General features: G+C 43.9%; 1 protein-coding gene across 1 annotated transcript; it reads right to left on the bottom strand.

The window, feature by feature from the left end:
* Positions 1-12,012: 12,012 nt before the first annotated feature.
* LOC122553922 (ovarian cancer G-protein coupled receptor 1-like) lies at positions 12,013-13,637 on the bottom strand (the record flags this gene model as incomplete). The annotated part of the gene is made up of 1 exon (XM_043698430.1): positions 12,013-13,637. A coding segment is annotated over one exon (951 nt), but the record flags the coding sequence as incomplete, so codon positions are not given.
* Between the last annotated feature and the right edge of the window lie 3,664 nt (positions 13,638-17,301).

The following is a 17,301-nucleotide window of genomic DNA, read 5'->3' as shown; positions in this document are numbered from 1 at the left end:
GACAAGGCGTTGTAAGAATTTGGTGGTGGAGGAGGTCAAGGACTTGCATGTCCTTGGCCGACTGGGAGAGGGAGTTAAGATGTTCAGCCACAGGGCGGTGGGGTTGATTGATGTGTGTGTCCCAGAGATGTTCTCTGAAATGTTCCACAGGTTGGTGTCCTGTCTCCCCAATGTGCATATCAGAGCATATCAACAACAATGGACACAGTAGATGACATGTGTGGAAGTACAAGTAAATCTCTGTCAGATGTGGAAGGATCCTTTGGAGCCTTGGACGGACTCTAGGGGGGAGATGTGGGCACAGGTTTTACATGTTGCAGTGGCAAGGGAAGGTGCCAGGAGTGGACGGTGGGTCAGTGGGGTGCGTGGACCTAACAAAGAAGTCGCGGAGGGAATGGTCTCTGTGGAATATAGATAGGCATGTGGAGGGTGGGGTCTGTTTGTAGGTAGCAGAAATGGAGGAGGATGATGCATTGTATCCAGAGGTTGGTGGGGTAGAAGGTGAAGACCAGTGGGATTCTGTCCTTGGAGGATATCGTTGTCAATCTGGGAGGGGAAATTGCAGTCCCTGAAGAAGAAGGCCGTCTATGGTGGAATTGGTCCTCCTGGGAGCAGAGGCAGAGGAATTAGGAATAGGGGAAAGCATTTTTGCAGAAGGCAGGGTGGGAGGAGATGTAGTCCATATAGCTGTGGAAGTCGGTGGGTTTGAAGTGTACGTCCGTGTTGAGTCGGTCGCTGGAAATGGAGACGGAGAGTCCAGGAAGGGGAGGGAGGTGTCCGAGTTGTCTAGGTGAATTTGAGATCAGAGTGGAAGGTGTTTGTGACATTGATGAACTGTTCAAACACCTCGTGGGAGCACATGGTGGCATCAGTACAGTCACTGATGTAGCGGACAAAAAGGTGGGGAGTGGTGCTGGTGTAGCTGCGGAAGATGGACTGTTCCACATATCAATAAAGAAGTAGGCATGACTGGGGCCTATGCGAATGCCCATGGCTACCTCTTTGGTCTGGAGAAAGTGGGAGGACTCAAGGGAGAAGTTGTTGAGGTTGAGGACCACTGACATACTCATTCGATTATCTGAATTGGTCCTCCAAAAACAGACCTCTCGGAATTCCCGCATGTGTCTTTGTTTGCCTGTCCCAGGATGGATGCATTGTCCCAGTTGAACTAGGGTCCCTCTTCATCTGTGTGCATGGATACCAGTGATAGCTGGTATAAAAAGGCAAATACAACATTAGCATTCATTTCAAGAGGGCTAGACAACAAAAACAATACTGTACTGCTAAGACTATATAACACTCTGGTCAGACCATATTTGGAATGTTGTGAGCAGTTTTAGGCCCTGTATCTAAGGAAACATATCCTTGCATTAGAGAGGGCCCAGAGGAGGTTCCAAAGAATGATCCCAGGGATGAAAAGCTTGTCATATGAGGAGCAGTTGAGGACTCTGAGTCTGTACTTGATCTGATTTCAAAGGTTGAGGAGGAATCTGTTTGAAGCTTACAGAATAATGATAAGCCTGGAGAGAATGAAGGTGGAGAACAGATTAGGATCAAGGGCACAGACTCAGAGTGAAGCATCAACTCTTTAGAACTGAGATGAGGAGGAACATCTACAGTCAGAGGATGGTGAATTAGGCCCATTTATATTAATCAGTGAGGCTCTGCCAGGGAAAAGTCACGCTGATTTAAATCACTTAAAAATACAGCTTGACTAGGTAAGCTGAATATATATAAAAACATGGAACATATGACTGGATGATAAGAATTATCTTGATTACTTCGATGGGCAATGAGATTAACACATGGGCCAGAGGGTGTTGGTGCTGCTCCCAATGCAAACTGCAAGGAGTGAATGGTGCACTCACTCAGCAAGTCCAGATAGAACAGGAAATTACTTAAAAGGCTTCCCATTAATCTACCACCTGATCATGTTCAGAGTCTTCCCTCTTTCAGTTAAACATAGTCACATATATTGTCACCCCTTCTGGGTTGGGAAGGAAATGTGAGATGTACCACTATCTCTTATCTTCAAACAAAATGTGTTTCTTCATCAAACAGATCACTTCCTCTGCTCTGTTATCTCCCACAAAGAAGGAACAAAATTGTTGCAAGCTTCTCACTGACTGTTCTCGCATAGCTGGGCTGCATAAACTGCTAAGATTGATATGTTAACACCCAGTGCAGCAATACTCGCACCCTGTTCCTGCCTGGAGTTGTTGTGAATTCAAAGACCTGCTAGAGGCTGGACAATGCCAATGCCCAGACTCTAATGAAGCTCATTAGGCTCTGATGTGTTGGAGTCAGGGGATGGTGAGGGGTGCTGGATGCTTTGGTGGATGCCTGGTTGTTTTGCATGAACCTTGTGGTCTGATGAACATTCCTCGGCACTTGGCACTTAGTGCAGAGCGTCATCTCAGAGCATATCCCTCACACTTACAGGGTTCCCAGTAGAAAGTCTGATCTCATTACAAGAAAACTCATAGGTTACAATTCAACATCTAGAAGAGTCCATCGATACACAGACACTGAGCACACATTGATAACATTAAAGGCTAAGACTCCTTTCCTCAAGATACAATTTAGAAGGATGAAGGAATAATCTCCACTTGCCGAATGGCTGCAGCACTACCAATGCTCAAGGGTTTAACTCCTCCTGGGATACCTAATCCACCACCATCAGCATTCATTCCTTTCAACACCAGCACGTGGTAGCAATTGCTGTATACTAAATGCAGCTAATAATTCATCAAGTTTCCTCAGACAGCAATTTCAGAATCTGAACACACTACCACCAAGAAACGCAAACATAGCAGATATTTGGGAGGACCACCATCTCAAGGCTCCCCTCCAGTCACAGATCTGTGACTTGGAACAAGATCACAGTCGCAGCAATGCCACGACATCAAACTACGGAACAATCTTTGTTGCAGCAATGTGATTTATTTATATATTAGTATAATTTATTTTTAAGTTTGGATTTTGGTTAGAACCTGAATGGATTACTCAAAGCTGAGGAAATCTAATCTCAACTGTAAAAAAATCAAAGGAAAGAGGCTATCAAACCCTCAAGACCCTAAATTTAAAGAAATAGGTTAGCATCATAAGACTTATCTAATAATAACATCTGCTGGCATCAAAACACTATAATCCATTGACTATAATAATCGAGAAGGCAACATACCACCGAGACCAGGGTAATTAAAGGTAAGCCACAAATGCTGGAAAACCATCACATGAATGAATGAAAAGATGTTCAGAGATTTTATATATGCATAATCTGGACAGTTACATGAACTAAATTGCACTTCCTGAAAGATTAACAACTACGGTGAGATTTGATAATGGATTTTAGGGTTTTGAGAGAAATTGATAGGTTAAAGCGAGAGATTTCCAATGTGTGGAGAAACTAATCACAGCATCAGAGCATTACTACAGGGCAGCAGAAGGGCATTTGGCTAATCTTGCCTGTATTTGCCCTGTTATCTCGTACCAATCTCCTTCCTTTACCCCATGGCCCTGCAGACCATTACTTAGCATATACTCACAGAATCACAGCAAAATCATTCAGGACAGAAGTTCACAGACATTTCTTCACAAATAAAGTTTCAATTTTTAGTCAACTGTATGAATGGATACACAGCCAATGTCAATGACATTTGCATACAGGAAATTATTATCTCAATGATTCGTGGAATAAAACCTGAAGGGAATTCTGCATCTGTGACGTTGTTAATCAAACCTCCGCACTCCGTCCATGTATCAATTCAAATATCAAAATTGCCAATTGCTTCTCTGTTGTATCATTATCCAAAATAAAGAAATAATCCCTTTGCTTCTTTAGTAAACTCAAAACAATCTGTTTATTATGAATAAAACTTATTCTTAAAACAATTGGCAAATACTGGTTAACACCTGAGCTATAATCCTGAATTCACACTATATCTATAGAATTGTATAATAATATTTATGTTAAAAAATCTCTGTAGAAGTAATGATTTAATGAAAAGGGATGGGTAAAAAAAGAAACAAAGGATAAAATGCGATGACTTCTCACATCCCCCAGAAAGTGTTTGTGTCAATGAGAATGAATAACTGACAGATATAGATCAATGTTTGACATCAATTCTCAACTAAGTTTGAGACTCAGCATTTGATACCACCCAACCCTTCAGAATGTACCAGACAGGCAGAAATGTTACTTGAAAATCTTCTCTGGTTCCCAAAACCTTTCATTAGAAGCAGGTTTTCAGGAGACAAACATATAGCCTCTTTGGGTCTTTTTTACACTGAAACCTGGGTCTGTAAAAAGGATTCTGAGACCAAAAGTTGTTGCACAAAGGATAGCATCAAGGTTTCCTTTTCCTTCCAAAATCAGGATGTTTTGGTAATAAAGGTTATAAAGAACTTTACATGGCTGTTTCTCCAATGTCACATGACTCTCAGTCACAACCCATAAACCATTAAACTGTTAGTTTCATTTCCAAGAAATCAGATAGAAAAAACACTTACCAATTCAGGTCCTCATCGGTCAATGTCTTGCAATTTTTCCTAGGTGGTCCTTCAATATTAAAATGTGTTCATCCTTGGGAAATGAAATACCATTCCAAACTGTGTTTCGTTAAGAGGTAGTCATGAAATCATATACAAAATAAGACACAAAAAAAATTAAACAAACATTTTCAGTCATTCACTCGTTATATAAATCTATACATTCTGGTTATTGGGTTGCTCACTTGGTTGGTGGGTTTGTTTTCAGATGTTTCAACACCACACTGGTTAGCAGCATCAGGGAGTAACATCATCAGTGAGCCTCTGGTGACACGTTGGTGTTCTGTACTGCTTGCTATGTGTCTTGGTCTGTTGTGGTGAGTGATATCATTTCCAGTTCTGTTTCTGAGAGGTTGGCAAATGGGGTCCAAATCGATATATTTGTTAATGGAGTTCCAGTTTGAATGCCAGGCCTCTAGGAATTCCTGCGCGTGACTTTGTTTAGCTTGTTCCAGGATGAATGCAATTTCCTAGTCAAACTAGTGTCCCTCTTTGCCTGTGTGCATGGATACCAGCGATAGTTGGTCATGTCTTTTGGTGACTAGTTGGTGCTCATGTTTCCTGATGGCTAGTTTCCTGCCCATCTGTCCAATGTAATGTTTGCAGTCCTTGCAGGGTACATAATATGTAAAATACCCTGCAAGGACTGCAACAAACATTGCATTGGACAAACCAGCAGGAAACTAGCCACCAGGACATATGAGCTGCCAACTGAACCTACATGTTAACCTGAAGAGAATTCTGAATTTGGACATTTGCGCTTCAGATTTCTGAAGCCTTTCCCCATTTAGAAAGTAGTCTACACCTCAAATGTTTCTATATTGTATTCCATCTGCCCACTCTGCTAGCCTATCTAAGTCCTTCTGCAGCCTCTCTGCTTCCTCAGCACTGCCTGTCCCTCCATCTATCTTGTGTTATCTGCAAACATAGCAACAATGTCCTCAATTCCTGTGTCAGGATTATTAATGTGTAACATGAGTAATTGTGGTCCCAGCAATCACCCCTGCACTGTCACTGGTTGCCATCCAGAAAGTTGGTTGCCAACCCCAACCATTAAACTAATGGACACAGCGGGGGTGGACATGGCGCACTGACCTCTACATCACTAAAGCCAGGTGCCAACTTGAAGACACCTCCTCCTCCTCCTGCCCCCTTGACCATGACCACACACCCCCCATCACCAAACCATCATCTCTCACACCACGCACAACCTCATCACCTCAGGGGATCTCCCACCCATAGCTTTCGACCTCATAGTCCGGAAATCCCACACTGTCCGGTTCTACCTCCTTCCCAAGATCCACACGCCTGACTACTCCAGCCGACCCATCGTTTCAGCCTGCTCCTGCCCCACTGAACTCATCTCCACCCACCTCGATAATGTGCTATCCCCCCGGTCCAGGAACTCCCCACATACATTCAGGACACTACCCACACCCTCCACCTCCTCCAAGACTTCTGTTTCCCTGGCCCCCAATACCTCACCTTCTCCATGGACATCCAGTCCCTTTACACCTCTATCTGTCATGTCCAGGGCTTCCAAGCCCTCCATTTCTCCCTCTCCCGACGTCCCCACCAGTACCCTTCCATTGACACTCTTATTTGTTTGGCTGAATTGGTCCTCACCCTCAACAATTTCTCCTTTGAATCCTCCTACTTCCTCCAGACACACCAACACATCTCACCCTGATCTTAATATCACCTGAACCATCTCTGACACCTCCCTCCCCTTCCTGGCCCTCTCCATCTACATCAACGGTGACCAACTCAACACTGATATTTTCCACAAACCCACCTACTCCCACAGCTACCTGGATTACACCTCTTCCCACTCTGCCTCCTGCAAAAATGCCATCCCGTATTCCCAATTCCTCCGCCTTCGCCGCATCTGCTCCCAGGAGGACCAGTTCCACCATAGAACACACCAGATGGCCTCCTCCTTTAAAGGCCACAATTTCCTCTCCCACGTGGTTGAAGATGCCCTCCAGCACATCTCATCCATGTCCCAGATCTCCCCAGGACCTCACCTTCCATCCCACCAACCTCCGTACAAATCCCATCATCCTCCGCCACTTCCACCATCTACAAAAGGACCACACCACCAGAGATATATTTCCCTCCCCATCCCTATTGGCTTTCCGTAAAGATTATTCCCTCCTTGACTACCTGGTCAGATCCACACCCCCTAACAACCCACCCTCCCCTCCTGGCACCTTCTCCTGCCATCACAGGAATTGCAAAACCTGTGCCCACACCACCTCCCTCACCTCTGCCCAAGTCCCCAAAGGAGTCTTCCAGATCCATCAAAGTTTCACCTGCACTTCCACATATCATTTATTGTATCCGTTGCTCCCAATGCAGCCTCCTGTATATTGGGGAGACTGGACGCTTACTCGCAGAGCGCCTTAGGGAACATCTCCGGGACACCCGCACCAACCACCTCACCACGCCATGGCCGACCATTTCAACTCCCCCTCCCACTCCGCTGAGGACATGCAGGTCTTGGGCCTCCTCCATTGCCATTCCATTACCACCCGACACCTGGAGGAAGAATGCCTCATCTTTGCCTTGGGACTCTTCAACCCCATGGCATCAATGTGGTCTTCACCAGTTTCCTCATTTCCCCTCTCCCACGTCTCCTCCAACCTTCCGGCTCAGCACTGCCCTCATGACCTGTCCCACCTTCCAATTTTCCTTCCCATCTATCCACTCTACCCTCCTCTCCGACCTGTCACCTTTACCCCCACCTCCATCCACCTATTGCACTCTCAGCTACCTTCTTCCCAGGCCCACCCCCTCCCATTTATCTCTCCATCCACGAGGCTCCCAGCCTCATTCCTGATGAAGAGCTTCTGCCCAAAACATCGATTTTCCTGCTCCTCGGATGCTGCCTGACCTGCTGTGTTTTTCCAGCACCACTCTGATCTTGACTCTAAACTCCAGCATCTGCAGTGCTCACTTTTGCCTATCCGGAAAGAGACCCCATTATCCCTACTGGCTGCTTTCTGCCAGTCAGACAATCCTGTATCCATGCCAGTACCTTGCCCCCAATACAATCTTGTCTTATTTAGTGGCCGCCTGTGCAGCACCTTTGTCAACTGCTTTCTGGAAATCTAAATTGGTCATGTCCAATGACTCTCCTTCGTCTAATTTACTCATTACCTCCTCAAAGAATTCTAAGATTTGTCAGGCCTGACCTCTGCTCCATTAATCCATGCTGACTACATCCTATTTTACCGTGCACTTCCAAATATGCCACATTCTTATCCTTAATAATGGACTCTAAAATCTCACCAATGACTAAGGTCAGGCTACCGGCTGATAATTTCCAGTGTTGTGCCACCCTTCCTCTTAAACACAGGTGTTACATTAGCCATTTTCCAATCGACTGGGACTCTCCCCGCATCCAAAGATTCCTGATGTGAAGGTGCGGGTGTTGAACTGTGATGGACCGAGTCAGAAGTCACATGACACCAGGTTATAATCCAATGGGTTTATTTGAAATCACAAACTTTCAGAGAGCTGTTCCTTCATCAGATGAGATCACTTCACCTGATGAAGGAGCAGTGCACGAAAGTTAGTGATTTCAAATGGACAAATGATTCTTGAAAGGTCCCCTCCAATTCTTCCACAATCTCCTCAACTACCTCCTTCAGAATTCTGGGCTGAAGACCACTGCTCCGGGTGATTTATCTACCTTGCAGACCTTTCAGTTTCTCCAGTACCTTTTCCTTAGTGATGGCCACTGCACACACCTCTGCCCCCAGGTCTGGTGTTCGACTGGTATCTTCCGACATGACGACTGAAGCAAATTAACTACCTGTTTGGTTCATCCACTATTTCTTTGTTCCCTTTCGCTTCTCCAGCCTCATTTTCCAGTAGTCCAATGTCCATTCTTGCCTCTCTCTTACCTTTCATATATCTAAAAAGAAACTCTTGCAATCTTCTTTAATATTACTATCTAGCTTGCCCTCATATTTCATCTACTTCACCTTTATTGCTTTTTTGAGACATTTGATTCATGAAGCATTGCTCTGGTCTGATGATGTTGTGTCCTCATCCTCATGGCCTTTCTCAGTGTTTGAGTGAAATGTATGATAAACAAAACAAATCAATAATAGGTGTTTGTATCATAATTTATGCGAGCAAAGTATGTGAAATATAAGCATCCTATTCCACATTACCCACGAGAGTTATAGCTTGTTTTGACCCATGAATTACAATGATTATTTGTTAACTTTATTGAATGAATCTGCTGTATTTATTCATGATTACAATTTGAAATTGAATTACATTGAGTCCTGTGAATGATGGCAGGTTTAACAGGCTGATAAAGATGCAAAAAGATGATGAAAAAAAGTGTTGCATTGTTCGTTTACTCCCAGCAAATAATCCCAATTATTTAGCACAAATGATCAATAAGTCTCTAGTAATTAGTTCCACAGTCACCCTGAAGTGTCCATCTCCTGTTGATCTTAGATCTCCTCTGACGCTTTGTCAGCATCCTTCCTGTTGGCTGCTGTAATGTTTTGTGTTAAATCTAAAGACAAACTTCCCTTCTTGATATGTTGACATAGGGTTGTCACACCGACAGAGCCTTATTTCCCTTTGCAGGTCCTGCTGAAACCCATGTCAAATCATTTGACGATCTCTGTATCTAAACGACAGCATTTGACCTGATCTCAAAACTGTATGCCTTTCTTGAACTGTCCTTCAGAAATGTCCCATGTTCAGAAATGGACAGTCAGTGCAGATAGAATAGCAACAGGAGTCATAAAAACATTTAAAAAGTGCAAGAGTAGGCCATTTGGCCCTTCGAGCCTGCACTACCATTCAATATGATCATGGCTGAGCATGTAATTTCAGTTTCTCACTCCCACTTTCTCGCTATTCCCTAAATCCCTTTAGCCGCGAGGTCTACGTCCATCTCCCTCTTGACTATATCTAAAGAGCTGGTCCCCAATTTCAGTGGAAGAGAATTTCACAGGTTCACAATCTCTGAGTGAAGAAATTCTTCCTCATCTCAATTCTGGAAGGCTAACTCCATATTCTGAGACTATGACCTCTAGTTCTGGCTCAGAGTGGGTATACAACCTTCCTGCTTGCCCTCCTCCTGGCTCAGGTGGAGCTGTGGGTCAGACCTGACCTTAGCGGGGTACAGAAGAAGATGAGGAAGATCTAGAGAAGAAATTTCAGAGTCCAGACACTTAGAAGCTGAAGGTGTGGTGGTGTCTGATTGGTTAATGGTGCAACTACTTGTAATCTTGTTCAGTTATGTCCAGAATAGAGTGAGCAGATCCTGATCAATACTCCTGGTCACCTCACCTTGGTTCAGAGGATTCTGAATCCACTGGAGACTGTTCAGAGGCATTGGGAGTGCTCACACTGACTGAAATATGGGAGCAGGAAAAGTAAACATTGAATAGAAAAGACACAAAATTGGGACAAGTATTTGTTAATGTTGAGAACCTCAGTTGGCAAATTTTGCTGGTAAATGCTGATTACTGCCAAAAAAATAATTTTGGGAGGTGGAAGTGTACATTGTGTGGTTGCTGCAGCTCATTTAACAGTTGAGGGTTCCCACTTGGTATTTTCTCTCACAATGAAGGAACCATACCCCAACAAACACCCTCTGGCAGCTGATAGAGATAGCCTTTCCTGTGGTCACATCCAGTTGAAACAAAACATCAGAGGTGCTTACATCCCATGAATGAATAATAATAATAATATAAACATGCACAACAAAATAAGTACTCATAGAGTCATAGTTATACAGTGTGGAAATAGACCCTTCAGTCCAAATAGTCATTGACAACCACTTTCCCAAACTAAAGTAGTCTCATCTGCCTGTGCTTGGCCCATATCCCTCCAAACATTTCTTATTCATGTACTTATCTAAATGTCCTTTAAATGTTGTAACTGCATCCACTACTTCCTCTAGTAGTTCATTCCACACAAACCACTCTCTGTGTAAACAATTGTCCCCATGTCTTTTTAAAATCTTTCACCTCTCACGTTAATAATATGGGTGTAGGGTTGTTTTTCAGACTGGAGGCCTGTGACCAGTGGAGTGCCACAAGGATTGGTGCTGGGTCCTCTACTTTTCATCATTTATATAAATGATTTGGATGCAAGCATAAGAGGTACAGTTAGTAAGTTTGCAGATGACACCAAAATTGGAGGTGTAGTGGACAGCGAAGAGGGTTACCTCAGATTACAACAGAATCTGGACCAGATGGGCCAATGGGCTGAGAATTGGCAGATGGAGTTTAATTCAGATAAATGCAAGGTGCTGCATTTTGGGAAAGCAAATCTTAGCAGGACTCATACACTTAATGGTAAGGTCCGAGGGAGTGTTGCTGAACAAAGAGACCTTGGAGTGCAGGTTCATAGCTCCTTGAAAGTGGAGTCGCAGGTAGCTAGGGTAGTGAAGAAGGCATTTGGTATATTTTTTTTATTGGTTAGAGTATTGAGTACAGGAGTTGGGAGGTCATGTTGCGGCTGTACAGGACATTGGTTAGGCCACTGTTGGAATATTGCGTGCAATTCTGATCTCCTTCCTATCGGACAAATGTTGTGAAACTTGAAAGGGTTCAGAAAAGACTTACAAGGATGTTGCCAGGGTTGGAGGATTTGAGCGATAGGGAGAGGCTGAACAGGCTGGGGCTGTTATCCCTAGAGTATTGGAGGCTGAGGGGTGACCTTATAGAGGTTTACAAAATTATGAGGGGCATGGATAGGGTAAATAGGCAAAGTCTTTTCCCTCGAGTCGGTGAGTCCAAAACTAGAGGGCATAGGTTTAAGGTGAGAGGGGAAAAATATTAAAGAGACCTAAGGGGTAACTTTTTCACACAGATGGTGGTATGTGTATGGAATGAGCTGCCAGAGGAAGTGGTGGAGGCTGGTACAATGGCAACATTTAAGAGGCATTTGGATGGGTATATGAATAGGAAGGGTTTGAAGGCCAGGTGCTGGCATGTGGGACTAGATTGGGATGGGATATGTGGTTAGCATGGACAGTTTGGACCAAAGGGTCTGTTTCCATGCTGTACATCTCTATGACTCTATGACTATGTCCCTTAGATTTGAAATCCCTTACCCTAGGGAAAAGACACCACCCCATTCACCTTATCGATACTTCTCATTATTTTATAAAGCTCTAAACAGTTGCCCCTGAACCTCCTACGCTCCAGTTAAAAATGTGCCAACCTATCCAGCCTCTCCTTAAAACTCAAACCCTCCATACCCGGCAACATCCTGGTAAATCTCTTCTGACCACTCTCCAGCTTAATAAAATCCTTCTTGTAACAGAGCATCCAGAACTGCACACATCACTCTAGAAGAGGCCTCACCAACATCCTGTACAACTTTAACATAACGTCCCAATTCCTATCCTCAAAGATCTGAGCAATGAAGGCAAGTGTGCAAAATGCCTTCTTAACCATCCTATATATATGTGATGCAAACTTCAAAGAATTATGTACCTGAACCCCTCATAAGTTGATATATGCTGATACCAACTTTATACTGGCCTCCTGCAATGTTTATAAAGATGAGAATACAAATCAGTGATTGTGACACTGCTCACATTGCCTGCAGTTTTCAGAACTGCCAGGAGAGGGAGCTGCAAACTCAGGCTTGCTCCACTCATCAATGGCCATTCACCTTGTCTCCCTCAATAGTGTTGGAGACATTTCAGTGATAATGGGGCTGGAGCTAGTTCTGGTTATGCAGTAGCAATGACCTATTTCTGGATCAGACGTTTGAGGTTCAAGTCCCACCTATCTCAGACATGTGCTATGAGCTGTTGAAACAAATTTAGTGAAAGGATCAATTTAAAATGTTTGCAGTGTTTCACTCCAAACACCTGAGGAATGACAATTTGGAATTGGGTGGCAAAGGACAGGTGAAAATGATTTAAAGTAGCAGAGAGCTGAAAATGACAGTACAACAAACTCACTGTGATTTCTTATACAGCTCTCTCCATGTTGGTGCAACATTTAGTTTAATTCAATCATTGTGAAATATCTGAGGATGTTTTACTATGTTAAAGGCGTTATTACAATGCAAACGGTTCAACTAAATAATTCAGATGGAATGGCAAAGAGAAATGAGCTTGAGAGATGGGTTCAATATTAATTCAAACTGAGGTTTTCATCTGTGATTGTTTGCCTTTTTGCACAAGAAAGGAGCTTGCTAACAGGATTGAGAAACCTTGCTAACCAACCCTTTGAACTTGGAGAGACAAAACAGTACAAGATGGGGTCAGCCACACAGTTGAAGCTCATCAGCAGCAGCCCGACATGGTAAACCTCAAAAATACTGTCAGCAAAGGGACAGTCGTACTCAAATATGCTTCGGACCATCAGGAAAATGTGATAAGGGGCAAAGCAAACCAGGAAAATTATGATTATCCCAGATACTAACTTTTTTATTCTTAATTTCCGCTGTCGTTCAGACCCACGGAGATTTTGCACAACCCTCAACAGTTTAAAGTAAGAGTAGAGGAATAAAATCAAAGGGAGACCGAAGCCAATGGAGAGTTTGTAAATATTTAAATATTTGTCCTTTAGGCGCAGAGGATAATGTTCGAAACACAGGGTGTCATTCCCCTCGTCTTTACTGAGAACCTTGGAGCCCATGTAAATGGTGCAGACGGCTATCTCCTTGAGCCAGATGAGAATACTGATGAGCAAAGCTGCCTTCCTGCTGTGTATGAATTTAAATTTCAGAGGGTAAGCCACAACAAGGAAGCGATTAATGGCAATGAAGCAGAGGAAGCCAATACTGATGTAAATATTCTGGTAGAGGAGCAGACCGCTGAAGATGCAAAGTTCCCGAGAATGTTGCCAGTCATCGTGCTGCAGCATGTACTGAATCCACAAAGGTAAGGAAAGGAGGTACAAAAGGTCTGAGATGGTCAGATTACAGAGATAGATTCCCAGCTCATTCTTCTGCCTGATCTGTAGGTAGCTGTGATACAGGGACAGCAGGTTGGTCGGGAGGCCAATGATGAAGACCCCAATGTAGACGGCGGGAAACAGGATCTGGTGGATCCTGTGGTCGATACTGCAGTTGCTGATTGTTCAATCCAACCCTGGAATGATCTGTCCAATAAACGTTTTTCAGGAGCTCCTGAGTTTGCGGTCCTCAAGCTTTTGTATAATTTTGTATTTAATACTTCTTCCCTGAAATATGTCTCCCTAGGGGTAAAAGCAGAGAATATGTTAAACAATATCATCATGAAAGGTAAAGCAGACAAAAAGGGCATATGTTCACAGTGCCAGTGTCAGCTGTGTGAAAATTCCAGAGAATCTGCCTCATTCATATGTTCTTTCCACATTAGCATTGCAATTTTTCAAAATTTCAAACTGTGTTTTGAATCATTTCTCAGCCTCTTCAGTGACATGACTTTTTTTCTTATTTTTTGTTCAGACATCAGCATTAGTACTGAGGCTGGTCCAAATGCCCTGGAGAAGGTGATAGTAAACTGCCTTCTTGAACTCCTGTAGATAATTACACTCAAAGGATTGTTGCAGAGAGATATCCAGGATTTTGACCCAGCAAAACTGAAGGAATGTCATGACAGAGATAGATTCCCAGCTCATTCCACTGGCTGATCTGTTGGTAGTTGTGATTAGGCATGGCAGTGTATTTCCAAGCCAGGATGGTGTTTGGTGTGGGGGCAACCTTGCATGTGGTGGTGTTCCCAAGTATCTGCTGCCATTGTCCATCTGGGTGGTAGGGTTTGGGTATGTGTAGGTGATGTTAAACTTGTTAAGTTTCTGCAGTGTGTCCTGTGGTCAGTGCACATTGCTGGAATGATGAAGCAGGGGCTCACTGCTACTTGATGCCATGTCTTAAAGAGTGGGCTGGATGGTACCAGAGGGACAGAGTGGGCATGCATGTTCCTGCTGCTCATGGTCTCTCCCTGACTGCACTGACCCACCCATTACCTGTATCCCATTCATCATTAGGGCAGCACGGTGGCACAGTGGTTAGCACTGCTGCCTCACAGCGCCAGAGACCCGGGTTCAATTCCTGCCTCAGGTGACTCTCTGTATGGAATTTGCACATTCTACCCGTGTCTGCGTGGGTTTCCTCCCACAGTCCAAAAATGTGCAGGTGAGGTGAATTGGCCATGCTTAATTGCCCGTAGTGTTAGGTGAAGGGGTAAATGTAGCGGAATGGGTCTGGGTGGGGTTGCTCTTTGGCGGGTCGGTGTGGACTTGTTGGGATGAAGGGCCTGTTTCCTTGCTGTAAGTAATCTAATCTAAAAAAGAACCCTCAGCCAATTCCCCAACAGCTCCATTTCAATTTCCAATCCATGTTCCAAACCTCTTCCCAGTCTCACCATTCCCTCTCTCAGTGTCTCCCTGCAAACATGCAATTCACTCCCTACTGCAATAAAATCACTCTGATCCTCTGCACAAGCAGAGCAGGAATGGTTGTTGGAATGGGGACTGTTGCAGATGGTCAGTGGCTTGTGACCACCTGACCACATGTGAAATGCCCCCTGCAAAGTGTGGGAAATGGGTTAGGTATGGCCCTGGGGATCCTTGGTTGAGAAAAAAGGTGGACATTTGTGAGAGCCTCTGTGGAAGGTGGCATTGTCAGAACAGATGCAACAGATACAGAGAAACTGGGAGAATAAATTTTGAAGAAGGGTCACTGGACTCGAAATTTAGCTCTGCTTTCTCTCCACAAATGTTGCCAGTCCCTTTATTTATTCACTCATGAGGCATGGCTATTACTGGCTGGGCCAGTGTTTATTGTCCATCTCTAATTGCCCTTGAGAAGATGGTGTTGAGCTGCTTTCTTGAACTGTGGCAGTCCATGAGCTGTGGCTAAACTCACAATACCCTGAGCGAGGGAATTCCAGGATTTTGACCCAGTGAGAGTGAAAGAATGGTGATATATTTCCAAGTCAGGATGGTGAATGGCTTGGAGTGGAACTTGCATTTTCATTTTCCATTTACATTCACGGTTCTTCTGACATTTCATGTCAGTTGGAGAATTTCCAGTTCACAGGCTCCAGCTGCCTCCTCTTCACCAGAGACATGCAATCCCATTACACATCCATTCCCCCATCAGGATGGTCTCAGGGCTCTCCTCTTCTTCCTGCAAACCAGGCCCAAATTGTGCCCATTCCCCAACACCCTCATCTGCCTTGCCCAGCTCATCCTCACTTTGAACAACTTCTCCTTTAACTCCTTTCACTTTACGTAAATCAAAGAGGTGGCCATGGACATCTACGTGGGACCCAGGTATGAGTGTTTCATTAAGGAGTACATGGAACATTCCTTGTTTCTGTCCTACTCCAGCCACACACACACAAACACCGTCCCCCCACCACCCAAAGCTCAATCTCTGATACATCAATGATGTCATCGGTGATACTTCCCTTGCTTGTCTGGATTTGGCAAAATTTATTTCGCTTCTAATTTCCAGCCCACTCTCACCTATACCTGGTCCATCTTTGACTCCTCTCCTCCCTTTCTTGATGTCTCTGATTCCATATCTGGGGATAGGCTGGCCAGAGATATCCATTACAAACCCACTGATTCCCACTGTTTTCTTGACCATACATCCTCACACCCTGCTCCCTGTAAAGACTTGTTATAGACCAGGCCAGGCCTTCTCAAAACATTTCAAGAAGGTAGCCCAGACTCTAACTTTACTCGTTGTTTTGAGCAGGTGTAAAGTGAATATTCCAGGAGGGATGCAGCTGGTCAAAACTCCTCGATTTTAGACAAAACACAATGTATTCACAGAATACTGAATGAAACACAAAGAAAAGAGAGCAGAAAACAGAGTAACATCACCTAGCTGAAAACCCAACAGATTATCTCAATCTACTACCGCTGTTCCAAATACTTGCAACAATCGCTGTAAACACCCCTTGGCAAAAAAGATAAAATCAACCACAGAGTCTTACAGCAGAGAGAGAGATGGCAGAGAGATTCAGCATGGAACACTTTCTTCCATGGAGCTGTATCTTTCAGCAGCAACCTCAAAACTGACTGACTGCTTGCTCTGAATAGCCAGACTGCTCAAACCAAACCAGAGTATAACTGAGCTGGGAGAACTGACCACTCCACTTTCTTTGTGCAAGTTTTTTTTATTTAAAAGCTTCTGCAAATAGATAAATGCAGTCAAAACGGACCCTTTGTATTTACAACCCCTCTGAAAAAACACCCAGGGACAACCTACCTTGTTAAAGGAGCAGCATCATTACACCCTCCCCCCATAAAATATTGAACCATCAATATTTAAAGATGACTTCATTTTAAAACCCTTTAAACCTACACTGTTAGTAGACTACCACATATATATATAAAATCATGCAAACATGCACACTAAAATATATTACAGTCTGTTTTACTCCCACCATCAAACACCTCCCTACCTCATCCCAGTCTCGACAATGTGTCAGCAATCATGTTTCCTTGTCCAGCCACATGCGCAATTGTCAAATGGAATGGCTGTAACAACAAGCTCCACTTAAACAGTCTGGAATTCTTATCCTTAAATTTCTCCACAAATTTCAATGCATTATGATCAGTGTATATGATTATCTCAGATACATTACTGGTAAGAGAAACATAGAAATGTTGTAATGCCAACACCAAGCTCAAAGTCTCCTTCTCAACTGTTGAGTATTTCTGCTGATAAATGTTCAATTTCCTGGACAAATATCTGTAGGTCTTTCTATCTTCTCATCGTCTTCCTGTAAGAGCACAGCACCAA

This window comes from Chiloscyllium plagiosum, chromosome 10 (assembly GCF_004010195.1).
Source record: "Chiloscyllium plagiosum isolate BGI_BamShark_2017 chromosome 10, ASM401019v2, whole genome shotgun sequence".
NCBI classification, from domain to species: Eukaryota; Metazoa; Chordata; class Chondrichthyes; order Orectolobiformes; family Hemiscylliidae; genus Chiloscyllium; species Chiloscyllium plagiosum.
This window is presented reverse-complemented; position numbering and strand designations above follow the sequence as displayed.